We start from the raw sequence: 26,016 nt of genomic DNA on the forward strand, positions 1-26,016 counted from the left end.
TTTACCTTCTATTTACTTTTTTTTTACTTTTTAACATTTTACCCCTCCATTTACCTTCTGTTACCTTCTATTTACCTTATTTTAGGTTTTATTTACCTTATTTTACCTTTTTATTTAATAGGTTCCCCTTTCTATTTACCTTCTTTTACCTTTTATTTACATTATTTTACCTTTTTATGTATCATCTTTGACATTTATTTAAAATGTCCTCCTTTTATTTACCTTTTTATCTAATAATTTCCTCCTTTTTTTTTACCTTTTATTAACATTATTTTACCCTTTTAAGTATCATCTTTAGCTTTTACTGACTTATTTCACCTTTTTACATTATTTTACCGTCTATTTACTTTTTTTTTACTTTTTAACATTTTACCCCTCTATTTACCTTCTGTTACCTTCAAATTTACCTTATTTTAAGTTTAATTTACCTTATTTTACCTTTTTATTTAAAAGTTTCCCCTTTCTATTTACCTTCTTTTACCTTTTATTTACATTATTTTACGTCTTTATGTATCATCTTTGACATTTATTTAAAATGTCCTTCTTCTATTTACCTTTTAATTTAATAATATCCTTTTTTTTTTACCTTTTATTTACATTATTTTACCCTTTTATGTATCATCTATGACTTTTATTTAAAATGTCTTCCTTCTTTTTACCTTCTTTTTATTTTTCTTCTTTTAGCTTTTATTGACCTATTTCACCTTTTTACATTATTCTACCTTTTATTTACTTTTTTTTTTAACTTTTCAACTTTTTACCTCTCTATTTACCTTCTTTTACCTTCTGTTTACCTTGTTTTAAGTTTCATTTACTTTATTTCGCCTTTTTAGTTAATACTTCAGTTCTTTTACCTTTTATTTACATTATTTTACCTTTTCATGTATTTGACTTTTATTTAAAATTTACTTTGAGTTTTGGGGTTTGGCTTTTTTATTAGATAGCAATTTTCGCCAGTCCTGATGTGTGTGTCCAGTTTGGTGAGTTTTAGCATTTTATGGGGGTCAAATTACAGCTCAAAGAGGCAAAAAGGAAATTTTTTAGGAAATTTTGAAGGGGTTTTTGCCAACTTCCTGTTGATTTATGTTGAAGGATCTGAGTGTATGAAATGTAGGTCTAAGTGAGACCTACATAGAGGTTTTTTTTTTGATGTCTCTACGACATTCCTAACGGAAGTTACAAGCGGTTTTGTCTGTGTTTTTTCCTAGGGGGGGCTAGAGCGCATTTTTGAGTTTTGGGGTTTGGTTTTTTGATTAGATGACAATTTTCGCCAGTCCTGATGTGTGTGTCGAATTGAAGCATGTTAAGGGGGTCAAATTACAGCTCAAAGAGGCGGCGGTATAATAATAATAAAACCTCAGAAATACAATAGGGTCCTCTTTCCCAAAGGGACATTCGGTCCCGAAAAACAATGCAATCACACAGGCTCTTTGCCTGCTAGCTTTATGCTAACATACAATGGTGAATCCCATAGACAGACAACAAAAATTAGCATTGCAACCGTTCTGAACGTTTGCAAACCTTCTACAATGTAGCTCAACTTGTTTCTGGTTTTCCCCTGATCGCCATCTCTGTGACCTCCTCTTCAGGTTCCCTGCTGTGAGGAAGAAGTTCATCTCGGAGCTGAAGGAGCTGAGACAGAAGGAGCAGAGCCCCTACGTCCTCCAGTCCACCATCAGCCTCATCATGGGCCTCAAGTTCTTCCGCATCAAAATGTACCCCGTGGAGGACTTTGAGGCCTCCTTCCAGTTCATGCAGGTAACAAGGACGGGGCGCTATACCAATGTTTTGGTATCGGTACCAAAATGTATTTCAGTACATTTCACAAAAAAAATGGCATTTTTTGGCTTTATTTTAACGAAAACTCGAAGGGTTCATGAAACGTATGTTTATTATTGTAATTTAGTCTTTAAATAAAATAGTGAACATACTAGACAACTTGTCTTTTAGTAGTAAGTAAACAAACAGAGGCTCCTACTTAGATGGAGTTGACGGCACAGACACCAGGGGGCAGTAATGTTTTCTGATTTATTATATATATATAAAATCCATATATATATAATAATAATAAACAATACTAACGGACTGTGTGAAAAAACCCAAGAGTGTGTATGTGTGAGGCTATGTGTATGATTAGCGGAAGTGTGTGTTACCAAGTGTTGTTCCAAACTGGACGTCCAAAAAAAGGACTTCAACTTGAACTATTTTCTGTTTCAACATGTTCTATCTACACTGCTGTTACAATGTAATAATCACTTATTCCTCTCTTCTTTGATACTTTACATTAGTTTTGGATGATACCACACATTTAGGTATGGTATCAAGTAGTTACAGTATCGTACATTGGACATATTCAAAGTCCTCATGTGTCGTATTTACTGACAAAAAATAAATAAACATAATATACATTTAAAAAGAGGAAAAATGGCGATGTATTTATAGTAGTATCGACTAGATAGGCTTTGTACTTGGTATCATTACAGTAGATGTCAGGTGTAGATCCACCCATGGCATTTGTTTATATTCAGGGGTGCTAGCTTTTGCTAGCGGTGCGGCCGGTGATCTATTGTATCCTCCCACGGTATGTAGTGAAGCATATTTAGATATTCCTTGTCCTCCAGTGATAATGGTACCTGTAAGAAATTGACTTTGTCACCATGGATACCAGGATTAGCGATTTATTCCGCCCGATTGTAGCTGAGCTAGCCACCAGCAACCCCAAAGGGAATAAGCAGTAGAAAATGGATGGATTGATAAAACACTGCGGATGGACGTTAGCCGCTAGCTTGCGAGCCATGTCTTAAAGCAGCTCTTCCTGAGGGTGTTTCAGTGTTATAACTTCACCTTTATCTTGACTTTTTTTACACCAAAATGCGTCCGTTCTCCCTTTTCTGTCTACACCCTGTGTCTGCTTGTAAGTACTCAGTGTGTGTGCACTGCCCAACATGCTCCTCTGCTGGTAAAACCAACAATTTCATGACGTGACGACGACGCGCCCATACAAAAAATATTCCTTGTCCTCCAGTGATAATGATACCTGTAAGAAATTGACTTTGTCACCATGGATACCAGGATTAGTGATTTATTCCGCCCGATTGTAGCTGAGCTAGGCACCAGCAACCCCAAAGGGAATAAGCAGTAGAAAATGGATCGATTGATAAAACACTGTGGATGGACGTTAGCCGCTAGCTTGCGGGCCCTGTCTTAAAGCAGCTCTTCCTGAGGGTGTTTCAGTGTTATAACTTCACCTTTATCTCGACTTTTTTACACTAAAATGCGTCCATTCTCCCTTTTCTGTCTACACCCTGTGTCTGCTTGTAAGTACTCAGTGTGTGTGCACTGCCCAACATGCTCCTCCGCTGGTAAAACCAACAATTTCATGACGTGACGACGACGCGCCCATACAAAAAATATTCCTTGTCCTCCAGTGATAATGATACCTGTAAGAAATTGACTTTGTCACCATGGATACCAGGATTAGTGATTTATTCCGCCCGATTGTAGCTGAGCTAGGCACCAGCAACCCCAAAGGGAATAAGCAGTAGAAAATGGATGGATTGATAAAACACTGTGGATGGACGTTAGCCGCTAGCTTGCGGGCCCTGTCTTAAAGCAGCTCTTCCTGAGGGTGTTTCAGTGTTATAACTTCACCTTTATCTCGACTTTTTTACACTAAAATGCGTCCATTCTCCCTTTTCTGTCTACACCCTGTGTCTGCTTGTAAGTACTCAGTGTGTGTGCACTGCCCAACATGCTCCTCCGCTGGTAAAACCAACAATTTCATGACGTGACGACGACGCGCCCATACAAAAAATATTCCTTGTCCTCCAGTGATAATGATACCTGTAAGAAATTGACTTTGTCACCATGGATACCAGGATTAGCGATTTATTCCGCCCGATTGTAGCTGAGCTAGCCACCAGCAACCCCAAAGGGAATAAGCAGTAGAAAATGGATGGATTGATAAAACACTGCGGATGGATGTTAGCCGCTAGCTTGCGGGCCCTGTCTTAAAGCAGCTCTTCCTGAGGGTGTTTCAGTGTTATAACTTCACCTTTATCTTGACTTTTTTTACACCAAAATGCGTCCGTTCTCCCTTTTCTGTCTACACCCTGTGTCTGCTTGTAAGTACTCAGTGTGTGTGCACTGCCCAACATGCTCCCCTGCTGGTAAAACCAACAATTTCATGACGTGACGACGACGCGCCCATACAAAAAATATTCCTTGTCCTCCAGTGATAATGATACCTGTAAGAAATTGACTTTGTCACCATGGCAACCAGGATTAGCGATTTATTCCGCCCGATTGTAGCTGAGCTAGCCACCAGCAACCCCAAAGGGAATAAGCAGTAGAAAATGGATGGATTGATAAAACACTGTGGATGGACGTTAGCCGCTAGCTTGCGGGCCCTGTCTTAAAGCAGCTCTTCCTGAGGGTGTTTCAGTGTTATAACTTTACTTTTATCGTCACTTTTTACACCAAAATGCGTCCATTCTCCCTTTTCTGTCTACACCCTGTGTCTGCTTGTAAGTACTCAGTGTGTGTGCGCTGCCCAACATGCTCCCCTGCTGGTAAAACCAACAATTTCATGACGTGACGACGACGCGCCCATACAAAAAATATTCCTTGTCCTCCAGTGATAATGATACCTGTAAGAAATTGACTTTGTCACCATGGATACCAGGATTAGCGATTTATTCCGCCCGATTGTAGCTGAGATAGCCACCAGCAACCCCAAAGGGAATAAGCAGTAGAAAATGGATGGATTGATCAAACACTGTGGATGGATGTTAGCCGCTAGCTTGCGAGCCCTGTCTTAAAGCAGCTCTTCTTGAGGGTGTTTCAGTGTTATAACTTTACTTTTATCGTCACTTTTTACACCAAAATGCGTCCATTCTGCCTTTTCTGTCTACACCCTGTGTCTGCTTGTAAGTACTCAGTGTGTGTGCGCTGCCCAACATGCTCCTCTGCTGGTAAAACCAACAATTTCATGACGTGACCACGACGCGCCCATACAAAAAATATTCCTTGTCCTCCAGTGATAATGATACCTGTAAGAAATTGACTTTGTCACCATGGCAACCAGGATTAGCGATTTATTCCGCCCGATTGTAGCTGAGCTAGCCACCAGCAACCCCAAAGGGAATAAGCAGTAGAAAACGGATGGATCGATCAAACACTGTGGATGGACGTTAGCCGCTAGCTTGCGGGCCATGTCTTAAAGCAGCTCTTCCTGAGGGTGTTTCAGTGTTATAACTTCACCTTTATCTCGACTTTTTTACACCAAAATGCGTCCATTTTGCCTTTTCTGTCTACACCCTGTGTCTGCTTGTAAGTACTCAGTGTGTGTGCGCTGCCCAACATGCTCCTCTGCTGGCAAAACCAACAATTTCATGACGTGACGACGACGCGCCCATACAAAAAATATTCCTTGTCCTCCAGTGATAATGATACCTGTAAGAAATTGACTTTGTCACCATGGCAACCAGGATTAGCGATTTATTCCGCCCGATTGTAGCTGAGCTAGCCACCAGCAACCCCAAAGGGAATAAGCAGTAGAAAACGGATGGATCGATCAAACACTGTGGATGGACGTTAGCCGCTAGCTTGCGGGCCATGTCTTAAAGCAGCTCTTCCTGAGGGTGTTTCAGTGTTATAACTTCACCTTTATCTCGACTTTTTTACACCCAAAATGCGTCCATTCTGCCTTTTCTGTCTACACACTGTGTCTGCTTGTAAGTACTCAGTGTGTGTGCGCTGCCCAACATGCTCCCCTGCTGGTAAAACCAACAATTTCATGACGCGCCCATACAAAAAATATATATTGGGAACTGGTACTTTTCAAGCAGGGTATAGTACCGTTTTTGATTGATTAGTACCACCATACTATGCTAGTACCGCCATACTATGCTAGTACCGGTATTGATGTTGTCTTCCTGTGTGTAGGAGTGTGCGCAGTATTTCCTGGAGGTGAAGGACAAAGACATCAAACACTCGCTGGCCGGACTTTTTGTGGAGATCCTCGTACCCGTCGCTGCCGTGAGTGTGGTTTAGCCCCGCCCCCCCCCGTCCGGCCGCGCAGCCGCCCGTAACCGCTTCATCCGCCCGCAGACGGTGAAGAACGAGGTGAACGTGCCGTGCCTGCGCAACTTTGTGGAGAGTCTGTACGACACCACCTTGGACCTGTCCTCCAGGAAGAAGCACTCCCTGGTGAGCCAGCGCCCCGCCTTTCCTCCACATTAGCAGCAATTTGGGTGGGGCCTTATGTCTCGGCGGGGAGGAAATAGGAGGAGGGACCGTTCATGAGGTTTGGGAGGAGGCGGGGGGGTTGAATGTCCAGGGCGGGGGCCCGTAAGGACCAGATGAGTCGCCCGCTGGCCTGTTCTAAAAATAGCTCAAATAGCAGCACTTACCAGTGAGCTGCCGCTATTTTTTAAATTGTATTTATTTACTAGCAAGCTGGTCTCGCTTTGCTGGACATTTTTAATTCTAAGAGAGACAAAAGTCAATTGCTTCTGATAACTTTCTGAAAGACAATTTTAGAGAAAAAATACAACCTTAAAAATGATTTTAGGATTTTTAAACACCTTTTAAATTCCTTCCTCTTCTTTCCTGACAATTTAAATCAATGTTCAAGTATATTTTTTATTATTATTGTAAAGAATAATAAATACATTTTAATTTAATTCTTCATTTTAGCTTCTGTTTTTTCGACGACGAATATTTGTGAAATATTTCTTCAAACTTATTATGATTAAAATTCAAAAAAATTATTCTGGCAAATCTAGAAAATCTGTAGAATCAAATTTAAATCTTATTTCAAAGTCTTTTGAATTTCTTTTAAAATTTTTGTTCTGGAAAATCTAGAAGAAATAATGATTTGTCTTTGTTAGAAATATAACTTGGTCCAGATTGGATTTTAACACATTTAAAACATGTCATCAAAATTCTAAAATTAATCTTAATCAGGAAAAATTACTAATAATTTTTTTAATTTTTTCAAAAAGATTCGAATTAGCTGGTTTTTCTTTTCTTTTTTTCGGTGGAATTTTGAATTTTAAAGAGTCGAAATTCAAGATAAAATATGTTTCAAAATGTAATTTTCATTTTTTTCCTGTTTTCTCCTCTTTTAAACCGTTCAATGTCAAATCAATGTTCAAATAATTGTATTTTTTTATTGTAAAGAATAATAAATACATTTTAATTTATTTCTTCATTTTAGCTTCTGTTTTTTTGACGAAGAATATTTGTGAAATATTTCTTCAAACTTATTATGATTAAAATTCAAAAAAATATTCTGGAAAATCTAGAAAATCTGTAGAATCAAATTTAAATCGTATTTCAAAGTCTTTTGAATTTCTTTTAAAATTTTTGTTCTGGAAAATCTAGAAGAATTAATGATTTGTCTTTGTTAGAAATATAGCTTGGTCCAATTTGTTATATATTCAAACAAAGTGCAGATTGGATTTTAACACATTTAAAACATGTCATCACAATTCTAAAATTAATCTTAATCAGGAAAAATTACTAATTATTTATTTATTTTTTTCAAAAAGATTCGAATTAGCTAGTTTTTCTTTTCATTTTTTTCGGTTGAATTTTAAAAAGTCGAAATTGAAGATAAACTATGATTTAAAATTTAATTTTCATTTTTTTCATGTTTTCTCCTCTTTTAAACCGTTCAATGTCAAATCAATGTTCAAATAATTTTATTTTTTTATTGTAAAGAATAATAAATACATTTTAATTTAATTCTTCATTTTAACTTCTGTTTTTTCGACGAAGAATATTTGTGAAATATTTCTTCAAACTTATTATGATTAAAATTCAAAAAAATATTCTGGAAAATCTAGAAAATCTGTAGAATCAAATTTAAATCGTATTTCAAAGTCTTTTGAATTTCTTTTAAAATTTTTGTTCTGGAAAATCTACAAGAAATAATGATTTGCCTTGTTAGAAATATAGCTTGGTCCAATTTGTTATATATTCTAACAAAGTGCAGATTGGATTTTAACACATTTAAAACATGTCATCAAAATTCTAAAATTAATCTTAATCAGGAAAAAATTACTAATTATTTTTTTGATTTTTTCAAAAAGATTCAAATTAGCTAGTTTTTCTCTTCATTTTTTTCGGTTGAATTTTAAAAAGTCGAAATTGAAGATAAACTATGATTTAAAATTTAATTTTAATTTTTTTCATGTTTTCTCCTCATTTAAACCGTTCAATGTCAACTCAATGTTCAAATATTTTTTTTTATTTTATTGTAAAGAATAATAAATACATTTTAATTTAATGCTTCATTTTAGCTTCTGTTTTTTGATGACAAATATTTGTGAAATATTTCTTCAAACTTATTATGATTAAAATTCAAAAAAATTATACTGGCAAATCTAGAAAATCTGTAGAATCAAATTTAAATCTTATTTCAAAGTCTTTTGAATTTCTTTTAAAATTTTTGTTCTGGAAAATCTAGAAGAAATAATGATTTGTCTTTGTTAGAAATATAGCTTGGTCCAATTTGTTATATATTCTAACAAAGTGTAGATTGGATTTTAACACATTTTAAACATGTCATCAAAATTCTAAAATTAATCTTAATCAGGAAAAATTACTAATTATTTTTTAAATTTTTTCAAAAAGATTCGAATTAGCTAGTTTTTCTCTTCATTTTTTTCGGTTGAATTTTGAATTTTAAAAAGTCGAAATTGAAGATAAACTATGATTTAAAATTTAATTTTCATTTTTTTCATGTTTTCTCCTCTTTTAAACCGTTCAATGTCAAATCAATGTTCAAATAATTTTATTTTTTTTATTGTAAAGAATAATAAATACATTTTAATTTAATTCTTCATTTTAGCTTCTGTTTTTTGACGAAGAATATTTGTGAAATATTTCTTCAAACTTATTATGATTAAAATTCCCCAAAATTATTCTGGCAAATCTAGAAAATCTGTAGAATCAAATTCTTTTGAATTTCTTTTAAAATTTTTGTTCTGGAAAATCTAGAAGAAATAATGATTTGTGTTTGTTAGAAATATAGCTTGGTCCAATTTGTTATATATTCTAACAAAGTGCAGATTGGATTTTAACACATTTAAAACATGTCATCAAAATTCTAAAATTAATCTTAATCAGGAAAAATTACTAATTATTTTTTAAATTTTTTCAAAAAGATTCGAATTAGCTAGTTTTTCTCTTCATTTTTTTCGGTTGAATTTTGAATTTTAAACAGTCGAAATTGAAGATAAACTATGATTTAAAACTTAATTTTAATTTTTTTCATATTTTATCCTCTTTTAAACCGTTCAAAGTCAAATCAATGTTCAAATAATTTTATTTTTTTTATTGTAAAGAATAATAAATACATTTTAATTTAATTCTTCATTTTAGCTTCTGTTTTTTTGACGAAGAATATTTGTGAATTATTTCTTCAAACTTATTATGATTAAAATTCAAAAAAATTATTCTGGCAAATCTGGAAAATCTGTAGAATCAAATTTAAATCTTATTTCAAAGTCTTTTGAATTTCTTTTAAAATTTTTGTTCTGGAAAATCTAGAAGAAATAATGATTTGTCTTTGTTAGAAATATAGCTTGGTCCAATTTGTTATATATTCTAACAAAGTGCAGATTGGATTTTTTAACCTTTTTAAAACATGTCATCAAAATTCTAAAATTAATCTTAATCAGGAAAAATTACTAATTATTTTTAAAAAAAATTCAAAAAGTTTCAAAAAGCTAGTTTTTCTTTTCTTGTTTTTCGGTTGAATTTTGAATTTTAAAGAGTCGAAATTGAAGCTTAAGTTTGTTTATTGCCCATTCATCGTCAATTGGGAGAAATTCCTGGAAATTTCGGTAATTTGGCCTTCGATATCTCGGGTGAGTTGTGTGTGTGTGTGGACGGTTGAAAGATCCGACTCGGGTAGAAAATGGCACACATTTTTGAGAATTTTGGGCGTTGGAGGACCTGAATATAAGTATTCATTTGAATGGGAATTTCCTGGATTTTTCGGGGAAACCAGGAATTTAAAAAAAATATGGAAAACTCGATGATATGAATGGGTTGATGTTGGGATTTTTCGAATCGTTTGAAAAACGTTGACGTAACAACAGTAAGAATTGAGAATTGGTATTTCGGAATTCATGGAATTTCGGGAAAACTAGGAATCTTTTTGCGTGAGTGGAAGTGAAGTGGATGTTGCAGCAGTTTGGAATCGATCGAGAAATGTGGGATCTGAATTTGTACAGTGTCGTCCCACGCTCTGACGAGAGATCGTACGCCTCCACCTTTTATTTGGACTTTCCCTGGTTACATGGCAACAGCTGTTTCTATGGGCGGGGGGTCATAAACAGCTATTGCCTTTGGTTACGAAACAGTTCAAAGAAAAGGTGCCCCTAACTTCTGTATTTTTTTTTCTTCTTGTTTTTGAACACTGACTTTTTCAATTCAATTTATCGCCATTGTTGCCGCTTGAAAGACGGAAGGCGCATCGATTGCTTGATTGATTGATTGATACTTTTATTAGTAGATTGCACAGTACAGTACATATTCCGTACAATTGACCACTAAATGGTAACACCCCAATAAGTCGGGGTCCACGTTAATCAATTGATGGTACAAATATATACTATCAACATAATACAGTCATCACACAAGTTAATCATCATAGTATGTACATTGAATTATTGACATTATTTACAATCCGGGGGGTGGGATGAGGAGCTTTGGTTGATATCAGAACTTCTTGCATCAACAGATGAATGGACATTGAAACAGTGTAGGTCTTATTTAGTAGGATATGTACAGCCAGCAGAGAACATAGTGAGTTCACATAGCATAAGAACAAGTATATACATTAGAAGTACATTTGAGTTGTTTATAATCCGGGGAGATGGGATGTGAATGGAGGAGGGTATTAGTAAAGTGTTGGTTTTATACTTTTATACCTGTTGGGAGTGCATTCCACATTGATGTGGCATAGAAAGAGAATGAGTTAAGACCTTTGTTAGATCGGAATCTGGGTTTAACGTGGTTTGTGGAGCTCCCCCTGGTGTTGTGGTTAAGGAAGTAGTTTGACATGTACTTGGGTATCGAGGAGGTGTAGCGGATTTTATAGACCAGGCTCAGTGCAAGTTGTTTGACTCTGTCCTCCACCCTGAGCCAGCCCACTTTGGAGAAGTGGGTTGGATTGAGGTGTGATCTGGGGCGGAGGTCTAAAAGTAACCGGATTAGCTTATTCTGGGATGTTTGGAGTCTAGATTTGAGGGTTTTGGAGGTGCAAGCGTAATCGAAGAAGGGTTGAATGAGAGTTCCCGCTAGAATCCTCACGGTGCTTTTGTTGACCAGAGAGGAATCTCGTTCTTTGGTCGACCTTTTTGACCACCTTGGTTGCCATTTTATCACAGGAAAGATTAGCCTCTAGAATGGAACCTAGGTAGGTGATCTCATCCTTCCTATGTCACCCAATTTTATAGTGACCTTCTTAAGTTTGATATGGGACCCGAATAGGATGGATTCCGTTTTACCTAAGTGTACAGATAGTTGTTTATAATCCGGGGAGATGGGATGTGAATGGAGGAGGGTATTAGTAAAGTGTTGTTTTAGAGCGGTTTTGAAGGAATATAGAGATGCACTTACTTTTATACCTGTTGGGAGTGCATTCCACATTGATGTGGCATAGAAAGAGAATGAGTTAAGACCTTTGTTAGGTCGGAATCTGGGTTTAACGTGGTTTGTGGAGCTCCCCCTGGTGTTGTGGTTAAGGAAGTAGTTTGACATGTACTTCGGTATCGAGGAGGTGTAGCGGATTTTATAGACCAGGCTCAGTGCAAGTTGTTTGACTCTGTCCTCCACCCTGAGCCAGCCCACTTTGGAGAAGTGGGTTGGATTGAGGTGTGATCTGGGGTGGAGGTCTAAAAGTAACCGGATTAGCTTATTCTGGGATGTTTGGAGTCTAGATTTGAGGGTTTTGGAGGTGCAAGCGTAATCGAAGAAGGGTTGAATGAGAGTTCCCGCTAGAATCCTCACGGTGCTTTTGTTGACCAGAGAGGAATCTCGTTCTTTGGTCGACCTTTTTGACCACCTTGGTTGCCATTTTATCACAGGAAAGATTAGCCTCTAGAATGGAACCTAGGTAGGTGATCTCATCCTTCCTATGTCACCCAATTTTATAGTGACCTTCTTAAGTTTGATATGGGACCCGAATAGGATGGATTCCGTTTTACCTAAGTGTACGGATAGTTGTTTATAATCCGGGGAGATGGGATGTGAATGGAGGAGGGTATTAGTAAAGTGTTGTTTTAGAGCGGTTTTGAAGGAATATAGAGATGCACTTACTTTTATACCTGTTGGGAGTGCATTCCACATTGATGTGGCATAGAAAGAGAATCAGTTAAGACCTTTGTTAGATTGGAATCTGGGTTTAACGTGGTTTGTGGAGCTCCCCCTGGTGTTGTGGTTAAGGAAGTAGTTTGACATGTAACTGGGTATCGAGGAGGTGTAGCGGATTTTATAGACCAGGCTCAGTGCAAGTTGTTTGACTCTGTCCTCCACCCTGAGCCAGCCCACTTTGGAGAAGTGGGTTGGATTGAGGTGTGATCTGGGGTGGAGGTCTAAAAGTAACCGGACTAGCTTGTTCTGGGATGTTTGGAGTTTAGATTTGAGGGTTTTGGAGGTGCAAGCGTAATCGAAGAAGGGTTGAATGAGAGTTCCCGCTAGAATCCTCAAGGTGCTTTTGTCGACCAGGGAGGAATCTCGTTCTTTGGTTGACCTTTTTGACCACCTTGGTTGCCATTTTATCACAGGAAAGATTAGCCTCTAGAATGGAAACTAGGTAGGTGATCTCATCCTTCCTATGTCACCCAATTTTATAGTGACCTTCTTAAGTTTGATATGGGACCCGAATAGGATGGATTCCGTTTTATCTAAGTGTACGGATAGTTGTTTATAATCCGGGGAGATGGGATGTGAATGGAGGAGGGTATTAGTAAAGTGTTGAAGTTGCCTGGAGGTGTTGTTTTAGAGCAGTTTTGAAGGAATATAGAGATGCACTTTCTTTTATACCTGTTGGGAGTGCATTCCACATTGATGTGGCATAGAAAGAGAATGACCTAAGACCTTTGTTAGATCGGAATCTGGGTTTAACGTGGTTTGTGGAGCTCCCCCTGGTGTTGTGGTTAAGGAAGTAGTTTGACATGTACTTCGGTATCGAGGAGGTGTAGCGGATTTTATAGACCAGGCTCAGTGCAAGTTGTTTGACTCTGTCCTCCACCCTGAGCCAGCCCACTTTGGAGAAGTGGGTTGGATTGAGGTGTGATCTGGGGTGGAGGTCTAAAAGTAACCGGACTAGCTTATTCTGGGATGTTTGGAGTCTAGATTTGAGGGTTTTGGAGGTGCAAGCGTAATCGAAGAAGGGTTGAATGAGAGTTCCCGCTAGAATCCTCACGGTGCTTTTGTTGACCAGAGAGGAATCTCGTTCTTTGGTTGACCTTTTTGACCACCTTGGTTGCCATTTTACCACAGGAAAGATTAGCCTCTAGAATGGAAACTAGGTAGGTGATCTCATCCTTCCTATGTCACCCAATTTTATAGTGACCTTCTTAAGTTTGATATGGGACCCGAATAGGATGGATTCCGTTTTACCTAAGTGTACGGATAGTTGTTTATAATCCGGGGAAATGGGATGTGAATGGAGGAGGGTATTAGTAAAGTGTTGTTTTAGAGCGGTTTTGAAGGAGGATAGAGATGCACTTACTTTTACACCTGTTGGGAGTGCATTCCACATTGATGTGGCATAGAAAGAGAATGAGTTAACACCTTTGTTAGATCGGAATCTGGGTTTAACGTGGTTTGTGGAGCTCCCCCTGGTGTTGTGGTTAAGGAAGTAGTTTGACATGTACTTCGGTATCGAGGAGGTGTAGCGGATTTTATAGACCAGGCTCAGTGCAAGTTGTTTGACTCTGTCCTCCACCCTGAGCCAGCCCACTTTGGAGAAGTGGGCTGGATTGAGGTGTGATCTGGGGTGGAGGTCTAAAAGTAACCGGACTAGCTTGTTCTGGGATGTTTGGAGTTTAGATTTGAGGGTTTTGGAGGTGCAAGCGTAATCGAAGAAGGGTTGAATGAGAGTTCCCGCTAGAATCCTCAAGGTGCTTTTGTCGACCGGAGAGGAATCTCGTTCTTTGGTCGACCTTTTTGATCACCTTGGTTGCCATTTTATCACAGGAAAGATTAGCCTCTAGAACGGAACCTAGGTAGGTGATCTCATCCTTCCTATGTCACCCAATTTTATAGTGACCTTCTTAAGTTTGATATGGGACCCGAATAGGATGGATTCCGTTTTACCTAAGTGTACGGATAGCTTGTTGCCAGCGACCCAGGTGCAAATATTGAGGAGTTCAGCACTGAGGATTTGTTCCACCTGTGACTTGTCCCTGCCGGACCCCCCGCAAACAGGAACAATTCACAGTGGCATGCAGATTAAAAAAAAAATGGTGGTTCCTGTCAATGTTTCAAAGCTTGTGACTCCCCCCCCCCCCAGGCCTTGTACCCCCTGGTGACGTGTCTGCTGTGCGTCAGCCAGAAGCAGCTCTTCCTCAGCCGCTGGCACGTCTTCCTCAACAACTGCCTGTCCAACCTCAAGGTCGGGGAAGATGGAGACGACCTGTGCGTTTGTGTCAGTGGCGTTGACGTCGATTTCCTGTTGTGAGTGCAGAACAGAGACCCCAAGATGGCCCGTGTGGCTCTGGAGTCCCTCTACCGCCTCCTGTGGGTCTACATGATCCGGATAAAGTGTGAAAGCAACACAGCAACGCAAAGGTGACGACAATTGTGATATCATCGGTGACGCACCAGTGTTAATTTTAGTCTGGAAATATTGTGTTGTTGTTGAGTGTCGGTGCTGTCTAGAGCTCGGCAGAGGAACCCTATAATACTCCTTGTAGTTGTCGGAAACAGCGGGAGGCAGGGTGAAGGTAAAAGGCTGTCTAATGCTTAAACCGAAAATTAAAAAAAAGGTGAGTTGAACGAAACTAAAACTGAACTGGCTACAAGGTAAACAAAAACAGGATCCTGGACGACAGCAAAGACTTACTGAGGAGCAAAGACGGCGTGCAAGTGTACATTCGAACATGACATGACATTCCACAACGGAAATAATCTTGATCGCTAAAACAAAGTAGATGCGGGGAATATCGCTCGAAGGAAGACACGAAGCTGCTACAGGAAAATACCAACAAAAGAGGAAAAGCTATCAATGCAGGAGCGCAAGGCAGGAACAAAAAAGCATAAAAAAGGAAAACAGCAAAAACTTCAGAATAAGTCAAGTAGACCTTCAATAAAAACTTGACATTTACAAAATTTTACTGTAAAATTAAAAAAAAAAATTTTTTTTTTTCAACATTTTACAGTACCAGTTTTTTTAGCGGGTTTTAAGGAAAATTCTGGCCACTTTTAATTTTTGTGTTAATTTTACATTGTTTTTTTTACAACATGATGTCGTCCATGGAAAAACAGTTATTTATATTTATATTATTTTTTTACTATTCTACAATTAGAGATAACTACTTTCCAACCTAAACTCATACAAATGTAACTAAAATGACATTTTAACATTACCAACATTATTATTACACATTCATACAGAAATCAAGCAGATATTTAGGTATTTATTTTTTCTCTTAAGAAAAAACCTTTTTTACTGTATAATAACGTAATGTTTGTTACTTTATTTAGTAAGTAGTCATTTTATTTCAGATCCAGGGAGATCCGTATGACAGAAGAAAAAACATAAAATAATTTAAAAAAAATATATATATATATACAGTATATAGTTAGATATTATTGAATCAAAATATATGCAGTTGCATACAATAAATTTATTTTTTCTCCATCATAATGGAGTATAAAAAATACATCAAAAAAAAAAAAAAAAATATATATATATATATATATATATATTAGATATTATTGAATCAAAATATATGCAATTGCATGCAATAAATTTATTTTTTTCTGTCAAAATGGAGTATAAAAAATGCATTTAAAAAAATAAGAAATTAATAAAACAATAAATAAAAAAATATATATTGTTAGATATTATTGAATCAAAATATATGCAAGTATATGCAATAAATGTATTTTTTTCTGACAAAATGGAGTATAAATAAAACATTTGAAAAAATAATAAATTAATAAAAAATAAAATAAATATATTTTTGGATATCATTAAATCAAAATATATGCAATTGCGTGCAGTAAATGTATTTTTACTGTCAAAATGTAGTATAAAAAATACATTTAAAAATAATAAAATAAAAATAAAAAATAAAAATATATATATATGTATATTGTTAGATATTATTGAATCAAAATATATGCAACTGCATGCAATAAATGTATTTTTTCTGTCTAAATGGAGTATGAAAAATACATTAAAAGAAATAATAAATTAGTAAGAAAAATAATAATAAAATATATATTGTTCGATATTATTGAATCAAAATATATGCGCCCCGCGACCCCAAAGGGAATAAGCGGTAGAAAATGGATGGATGGATATATGATTTTTTTAAATCAAATATATGCAATTGCATGCAATAAATGTATTTTTTTCTGTCAAAGTGGAGTATAAATTATACATTTAAAAAAATAATACATTAATAAAAAAAATATATAGATATGTATATATTGTTAGATATTATTGAATCAAAGTATATGCAATAAATGTCTTTTTTTCTGACAAAATGGAGTATAAATAAAACATTTGAAAAAATAATAAATTAATAAAAAAATTAAATAAAATAAATATATTTTTGGATATCATTGAAACAAAATATATGCAATTGCGTGCAATAAATGTATTTTTACTGTCAAAATGTAGTATAAAAAATACATTTAAAAATAATAAAATAAAATAAAAATAAAAATATATATATATATGTATATTGTTAGATATTATTGAATTAAAATATATGCAACTGCATGCAATAAATGTATTTTTTCTGTCTAAATGGAGTATGAAAAATACATTAAAAGAAATAATAAATTAATAAGAAAAATAATAATAAAATATATATTGTTCGATATTATTGAATCAAAATAAATGCGCCCCGCGACCCCAAAGGGAATAAGCGGTAGAAATGGATGGATGGATGGATGGATATATGATATTTTTGAATCAAAATATATGCAATTGCATGCAATAAATGTATTTTTTCTGTCTAAATGGAGTATAAAAAATAAATTAATTAATTAATTAAAAAATATATATATACATACATATTGTTAGAAATTTTTGAATCAAAATATATGTAGTTGCATACATTTATTGCATCCAATAAATGTATTTTTCTGTTAAAATGGAGTATAAAAAATACATTGAAAAAGTAATAAATTAATACAAAATAAAAATATATATTTTTATATAATATTGAATCAAAATATATGCAATTGCATGCAATAAATGTATTTTTTTCTGTCGAAATGGAGTATAAAAAATACATACAAAAAATTACAAATTAATTTAAAAAAAAATTGTTAGAAATGATTGAATCACAATATATGCAGTTGCACGCAATCAATGTATTTTTTTCTGTCAAAACGCAAAGAAAGAATACATTTAGTAAGTACTTTTTGGATACATTATATTTCCACGCGTTGGCAGGCCATTTAAAATGACGTGGCGGGCCAAATCTGGCCCCCGGGCCTTGACTGTGACACACGCGATCTACTATATCTAGTATAGTGCCTTGCTCAATGGAAGGCTGCTTTTGCCAAAGGTGAACGCTGTGTAACGCTTTCCCCTCCCACAGTCGCCTGACGTCCATCACCTCCACTCTCTTCCCTAAAGGAAGCCGCAGCGTGGTCCCCAGAGACATGCCGCTCAATATCTTTGTCAAGATCATCCAGTTCATCGCGCAGGTGGGTGGCGGTGCGACTTCTGCTGACGGAAAGTAACCAACGGACGTGTGTTTGTGCTCAGGAGAGGCTGGACTTTGCCATGAAGGAGATCATATTTGACCTGCTCAGTGTTGGCAAACCTGCCAAAGCCTTCAGCCTCAACCCAGAGGTACTCCTCTTCCTCTTCTTCTTCTGTGATCATTTTTAATATTGTGCTGCATTTTTATTGCACTTACTGTCAGAGCATGTATGACATCATATCCATCTGATTATTATACACTTTTATGTCACTTTTATCAATAATTGATTATTATACCAGTTGTATCTGCCCTTTTCACTATTACTCCTGTATTTATTTCCTATTTTTGTAATCAGATATTCCCTCCCCACTAGAGATAGGCAATTGTATCATCCGCAACCGCATCCCTAAAGTCGTCATCCACCCGAACCAATATTTTATCAGAACCGCAACCGCCCCTTGTTATATATCCGGAGTCGGCGACCTTTACCACTAAAAGAGCTAGTCTGACCCGTGTCACAAAGTAAAGAAGGCAATGGCGGCCACTAACTTTCTCGCGAATATGCGATGATGTTCATCCAGATAACGAGAAAAAGGGCGTGCTGTGAAGACATTGCCTTTGACGCCTTCTACATCATGTGCAAACCTGTATGCCAGTACGGCAACATGCCGTATGCAGCTTCCTCAAACACACGTACAAGATTGAAAGGCATACTGGGTGACACAGAGTACATTGATGGTTGTGATATAAACAATTTTAACACTCTTACTAATATGCACCACGCTGTGAAGCCACACCAAACAAGACTGACAAACACATTTCGGGAGAACGTCCTCACAGTAACACAATATAAACGCAACACAACAAATACCCAGAATCCTTTGCATCCATTACACTACCGGGGGGTGGCGGGATTTGCTGCTAGCGGGGTGTGTAATATAGTCAGGATGTGTCATGGATGCAAAGGATTCTGGGTATTTGTTGTGTTGCGTTTATGTTGTGTTACTGTGAGGATGTTTTCCCGAAATGTGTTTGTCATTCTTGTTTGGTGTGGCTTCACAGCGTGGCAAGTACATTGTACATGTTGTAGAAGGCGACAAAGGCTTCAGAGCACGCCCTAATACTTATTAAATGGGTGACTGCCGGCAGACATTTGTCTTCTTCGCTTTGTGACACGGGTCCAAAATGGCTCTTTGAACAGTAAAAGTTACCGATCCCTGAACCATGTGTATCAAATATTTCCAAATGGTTCAACCGCCACCCGCCCGAATCTGTCAAAAATCTATTTTTTCGTCATGTCACCCGCCCGACTCGCGGTTTATCCGCGGATGAGACCGCAAACTGTGCATCTCTACTCCCCGCGTTTCGGTCCACTTTTATCCCTCCGTATATTTGTATACTTTTATATATCATTTATAAAAAAAAATCTTTATTTAAATATTTATTTTGTTGTCCATAAGTCATTTATACATCTATGTATTTAAGTATTCATTAATATAATTGTATGTATTTGTGTTTTTTAAAATGTTGTTTAATTTTAGAAATATTTATTTATACAATTTTATATATTATTTATAATTTTCATTTTTTATTTTAAATATCTATTTTATTGTCCTTAAGTCATTTTTTTAATCTGGATATTTAATTATTCATTAATATAATTGTACATAGCTATCTTTTGAAAATGTAGTCATTTTATTTTGGAAATATTTATGTTTGTATATATGCATATCATTTTTAATTTTCTCTTTTTATTGAAATATTTAGTCATTTATTTATCTATAAATTTCTTTAATCATTAATATAATTGTATATATTTGTCTTTTTAATAATGTTATTTCATTTTAGAAATATTTATTTATACAATTTTGTACATTATATATATTTTTCTCTTTTTATTTACATATTTATTTTGTTGTCCATAAGTCATTTTTTAAAATCTATACATTTAATTATTCATTAATTAAATTGTACATATCTGTCTTTTGAAAATGTAATTATTTCATTTTTTAAATATTTATGTATATATCTTTACATATTATTTATAATGTTTTCTCATTTTATTCAAATATTTGTCTGATTGTCTGTGACTCATTTATCTATTGATGCATTTAATTCTTAATTTTTTTATGATTGTATATTATTTACCTTTTTTTAAATTATTCATTTATCAAATTGTATACATAATTTATACATTTATCTTCATTGAAATATTTATTATATTTTCTATAACTTTTTTTAATCAATACATGAAATGATTTTCTTTTTTAATTATCTTATTTTTGAAATGTTTATGTATTTTCGTAATATTTATAATTTTTATCATTTTATTTAAATATTTATGTGATTGTCTGTAACTCATTTATTTATCAATTCATTTAATTCTTAATTTTTTTATAATTGTATATTATTTACCTTTTTTCATTAATTATATTTGAATGATGGATACATCTAAATTTATATATAATTTATACATTTTTCTTCATTAAAATAGGTATTTTATTTCCTATAACTCATTTTTGTATCTATTCATCAAATTATTTTATTTTTGAAATGTTCATGTATGTTTTTTCGTATTATTTATAATTTTTTACATTTGATTTAAATATTTATCTGATTGCCTGTAACTCATTTATTTATCGATACATTTAATTCTTAATGTTTTAATAAAATGTATATTATTTCCATTATTTATTAATAATTTATCACATTTTAATACACCTAAAATATGTAGTTTATTTTCTGTAACTAATTTTTTTATCCATACATTAAATTATTTTATTTTTAAATTAATTTAGTTTTGAAATATTTATGTATATATCTTTACATATTATTTATATTTTTTTATCATTTTATTTAAATATTTATCTGGTTGTCTGTAAGTCATTTATTAATCGATACATTGAATTATTCATTTTTTTTTATAATTGTATATTATTTACCTTTTTTCATTTAATTATATTTGAATGATGCATTTATCTAACTTTATATATAGTTTATACATTTATCTTCATTAAAATAGGTATTTTATTTCCTATAACTCATTTTTGTATCTATTCATCAAATTATTTTATTTTTTAATTATTTTATTTTTGAAATGTTCATGTATATGTTTTTTCGTATTCTCATTTTATTTAAGTATTTATCTGATTGTCTGTAACTCATTTATTTATCGATACATTTAAGTCTTAATTTTTTAATAAAATGTATATTATTTCCCTTTTTTATTAATAATTTTTAATACAATTAAAATATGTAGTTCATTTTCTGTAACAATTTTTTTTATCCATACATTGAATTATTTTATGTTTTTAATTAATTTAGTTTTGAAATATTTATGTATATTATTTATATATTTTTATCATTTTATTTAAATACTTATCTGATTGTCTGCAAGTCATTTATTAATCGATACAGTGAATTATTCATTTTTTTATAATGTTATATTATTTAAATTATTCATGAATTATTAATTTATCTAACGTTGTATATAATTTATACATTTATCTTTATTAGATGATTTATTTTATTTTCTATAAATCATTTATTTATCCATTAAATTATTTTATTTTTTAATTATTTTACTTTTGAATAAGTTATTTATACCTCCCTTATATATGTATTACTAATATAGATTCTATTATATTATATTAATTTTTTTTTTAAACGCTACTTATTACTACTTTATTCATTTATTCATATATTTATTTACAGTTGATATAATTTTGTATTACAATATATAATATTTACTATGACACTTTTTCAATATTTTTCACCCTACTATGACAAAATGTAGAAGGGTTAGAATTAAAAAAAAAAAAAATAAATTCTGCTTCTTCCTGCTCCTTTTTGCACGTTGTTCAAGTGTCACCATGGTAACTCGGGCAGGGTCTACCCGGACTAAATTGTGGTCTTCTGCCACAGCGCATGAACATCGGCCTGCGAGCCTTCCTGGTGATAGCCGACGCTCTGCAGCAGAAAGATGGAGAACCTCCCATGCCCAACACGGGAGCCACCCTGCCCTCGGGGAACTCCTTGAAAAAGAAGAAAACCTACCTCAGCAAGACCCTCACGGAGGAGGAGGCCAAGCTCATAGGTGGGTTTCGCAGCCATCCCTCCGCCTCCGTCACTCTCATCGCCGTCTCTTGTCCGCGCAGGCATGTCCTTGTACTACTCGCAGGTGAGGAAGGCCCTGGACAACATCCTCAGGCACCTGGACAAGGAGGTGGGCCGCTGCATGATGCTCACCAGCGCCCAGATGCTCAACAAGGAACCCGAGGACATGATCACGTACGTCGTCATCTACAAACCCCGTTTCCGTATGAGTTGGGAAATTGTACATAAATATAAACAGAATACAATGATTTGCAAATCCTTTTCAAGCCATATTCAGTTGAAAATGCTACAAAGACAACATATTTGATCTTCAAACTCATATATACTAATAAAGTTGAGGAATGCTCATCAAACACTTATTTGGAACATCCCACAGGTGTGCGGGCTAATTGGGAACAGGTGGGTGCCACGATTGGCGATAAAAACGGCTTCCCAAAAAAATTCACAAGAAAGGATGGGGCGAGGTACACCCCTTTGTCCACAACTGCGTGAGCAAATAGTCAAACAGTTTAAGAACAACCTTTCTCAAAGTGACATTGCAAGAAATTTAGGGATTTCAACATCTACGCTCCATAATATCATCAAAAGGTTCAGAGAATCTGGAAAAATCACTCCACGTAAGCGGCATGGCCGGAAACCAACATTTCCGATCCCTCAGACAGCACTGTATCAAAAACCGACAAAAGGATATCACCACATGGGCTCAGGAACACTTCAGAAAACCACCGTCACTAAATACAGTTGGTCGCTACATCTGTAAGTGCAAGTTAAAGCTCTGCTTTGCAAAGCGAAAGGCATTTATCAACAACATCCAGAAACGCCGCCAGCTTCTCTGGGCCCGAGATCATCTAAGATGGACTGATGCAAAGTGGAAAAGTGTTCTGTGGTCTGACGAGTCCACATTTCAAATATTTTTGGGAAATATTCGACATTGTGTCATTCGGACCAAAGGGGAAGCGAACCATCCAGACTGTTATCGACGCAAAGTGTAAAAGCCAGCATGTGTGATGGTATGGGGGTGCATTAGTGCCCAAGGCATGGGTAACTTACACATCTGTGAAGGCACCATTAATGCTGAAAGGTACATACAGCTTTTGGAACAACATACGCTGCCATCTAAGTGCCGTCTTTTTCATGGACGCCCCTGCTTATTTTAGCAAGACAATGCCAAGCCACATTCAGCATGTGTTACAACAGCGTGGCTTTGTAAAAAAAAGAATGCGGGTACTTTCCTGGCCCGCCTGCAGTCCAGACCTGTCTCCCATGGAAAATGTGTGGCGCATTATGAAGCGTAAAATAGGACAGCGGAGACCCCGGACTGTTGAAGGACCGAAGCTCTACATAAAACAAGAACGGGAAAGAATTCCACTTTCAAAGCTTCAACAATTAGTTTCCTCAGTTCCCAAACGTTTATTGAGTGTTGTTAAAAGAAAAGGTGATGTAACACAGTGGTGAACATGCCCTTTCCCAACTACTTTGGCACGTGTTGCAGCCATGAAGTTCTAAGTTAATTATTATTTGCAAAAAAAAAAATAATGGCCGAAAACCACTGTCACTAAATACAGTTGGTCGCTACATCTGTAAGTGCAAGTTAAAGCTCTACTTTGCAAAGCGAAAGGCATTTATCAACAACATCCAGAAACGGCGCCGGCTTCTCTGGGCCCAAGATCATCTAAGATGGACTGATGCAAAGTGGAAAAGTGTTCTGTGGTCGGACGAGTCCACATTTCAAATATTTTTGGGAAATATTCCACATTGTGTCATCCGGACCAAAGGGGAAGCGAACCATCCAGACTGTTATCGACGCTAAGTTGAAAAGCCAGCATGTGTGATGGTATGGGGGTGCATTAGTGCCCAAGGCATGGGTAACTTACACATCTGTGAAGGCACCATTAATTCTGAAAGGTACATACAGCTTTTGGAACAACATATGCTGCCATCTAAGAGCCGTCTTTTTCATGGACGCCCCTGCTTATTTCAGCAAGACAATGCCAAGCCACATGTTACAACAGCGTGGTTTCGTAGTAAAATAGTGCGGGTACTTTCCTGGCCCGCCTGCAGTCCAGACCTGTCTCCCCTTAAAAATGTGTGGTGCATTATGAAGCGTAAAATAGGACAGCGGAGACCCCGGACTGTTGAAGGACTGAAGCTCTACATAAAACAAGAATGGGAAAGAATTCCACTTTCAAAGCTTCAACAATTAGTTTCCTCAGTTCCCAAACGTTTATTGAGTGTTGTTAAAAGAAAAGGTGATGTAACACAGTGGTGAACATGCCCTTTCCCAACTACTTTGGCACGTGTTGCAGCCATGAAATTCTAAGTTAATTTTTATTTGCAAAAAAAAAACAAAGTTTATGAGTTTGAACATCAAATATGTTGTCTTTGTAGCATATTCAACTGAATATGGCTTGAAAAGGATTTGCAAATCATTGTATTCTGTTTATATTTACATCTAACACCATTTCCCAACTCATACGGAAACGGGGTAAGTCCGCCCAAAACAAGCAGGCCTTAATGTCCCTCCCGGTCTTTGACAGCGGCGAGAGGAAGCCCAAAATCGACCTGTTCCGGACCTGTGTGGCCGCCGTGCCCCGCATCCTCCCTGACGGAATGTCCAAACCGGAGCTCATCGACCTCCTCTCGCGGTGAGCACACACCCCCCCGCCTCACCCGTCGTCGCCTTATTCACTTGACTTTGTCTCCGCCGCAGCCTCACGGTGCACATGGACGACGAGCTGCGCCTCATTTCCCAGAACTCCCTTCAGAGTCTGCTGCTGGACTTCTCCGACTGGAGGGAGGACGTCCTCTTCGGCTACACGCACTTCCTGTTACGTGAGGTATAACCGCCGCACATTACCCACACACACACACGGGCCGGGAAATACAAACCCCCAAAAGCAGTGAATTTGTCAGGTTGTGTAAATGCTAAATAAAAAGAGAATACAACAAATCCTTTCAAGCCATATTCAGTTGAATATGCTACAAAGACAACATATTTGATGTTCAAACTCATAAACTTTTTTTTTTTTGGCAAATAATAATTAACTTAGAACTTCATGGCTGCAACACGTGCCAAAGTAGTTGGGAAAGGGCATGTTCACCACTGTGTTACATCACCTTTTCTTTTAACAACACTCAATAAACGTTTGGGAACTGAGGAAACTAATTGTTGAAGCTTTGAAAGTGGAATTCTTTCCCATTCTTGTTTTATGTAGAGCTTCAGTCCTTCAACAGTCCGGGGTCTCCGCTGTCATATTTTACGCTTCATAATGTGCCACACATTTTCCATGGGAGACAGGTCTGGACTGCAGGCGGGCCAGGAAAGTACCCACACTCTTTTTTTTACGAAGCCATGCTGTTGTAACATGTGGCTTGGCATTTTCTTGCTGAAATAAGCAGGGGCGTCCATGAAAAAGACGGCGCTTAGATGACATCATATGTTGTTCCAAAACCTGAAAGTACCTTTCAGCATTAATGGTGCCTTCACAGATGTGTAAGTTACCCATGCCTTGGGCACTAATGCACCCCCATACCATCACACATGCTGGCTTTTACACTTTGCGTCGATAACAGTCTGGATGGTTCGCTTCCCCTTTGGTCCGGATGACACGATGTGGAATATTTCCAAAAACAATTTGAAATGTGGACTCGTCAGACCACAGAACACTCTTCCATTTTGCTTTAGTCCTTCTTAGATGATCCCGGGCCCAGAGAAGCCGGTGGCGTTTCTGGATGTTGTTGGTAAATGGCTTTCTTTTTGCCTAGTAGAGTTTTAACTTGCACTTACAGATGTAGCGACCAACTTTATTTAGTGACAGTGGTTTTCTGAAGAGTCCCTGAGCCCATGTGGTGATATCCTTTAGAGATTGATGTCGGTTTTTGATACAGTTTTTGATACTGAGGGATCGGAAATGTTGGTTTCCGGCCATGCCACTGACGTGGAGTGATTTCTCCAGATTCTCTGAACCTTTTGATGATATTA

At 35.9% G+C, this 26,016-nt stretch overlaps 1 protein-coding gene across 1 annotated transcript in view; it reads left to right on the forward strand.

The window, feature by feature from the left end:
* The window catches only part of fryb (furry homolog b (Drosophila)), a 166,921-nt gene that overhangs the window by 50,403 nt on the left and 90,502 nt on the right, over positions 1-26,016 (forward strand). The window contains exons 8-18 of the mRNA XM_061896785.1: positions 1,590-1,758; positions 5,947-6,039; positions 6,112-6,210; positions 14,540-14,641; positions 14,714-14,817; positions 17,811-17,919; positions 17,981-18,067; positions 21,843-22,014; positions 22,076-22,208; positions 24,572-24,679; positions 24,745-24,871. Of these exons, the coding sequence (XP_061752769.1) occupies positions 1,590-1,758; positions 5,947-6,039; positions 6,112-6,210; positions 14,540-14,641; positions 14,714-14,817; positions 17,811-17,919; positions 17,981-18,067; positions 21,843-22,014; positions 22,076-22,208; positions 24,572-24,679; positions 24,745-24,871 (1,303 nt within the window). The remainder of the gene's footprint in view (positions 1-1,589; positions 1,759-5,946; positions 6,040-6,111; positions 6,211-14,539; positions 14,642-14,713; positions 14,818-17,810; positions 17,920-17,980; positions 18,068-21,842; positions 22,015-22,075; positions 22,209-24,571; positions 24,680-24,744; positions 24,872-26,016) is intronic.

The sequence above is a fragment of the Nerophis ophidion genome, linkage group LG04 (genome assembly GCF_033978795.1).
Source record: "Nerophis ophidion isolate RoL-2023_Sa linkage group LG04, RoL_Noph_v1.0, whole genome shotgun sequence".
Lineage (NCBI taxonomy): Eukaryota > Metazoa > Chordata > Actinopteri > Syngnathiformes > Syngnathidae > Nerophis > Nerophis ophidion.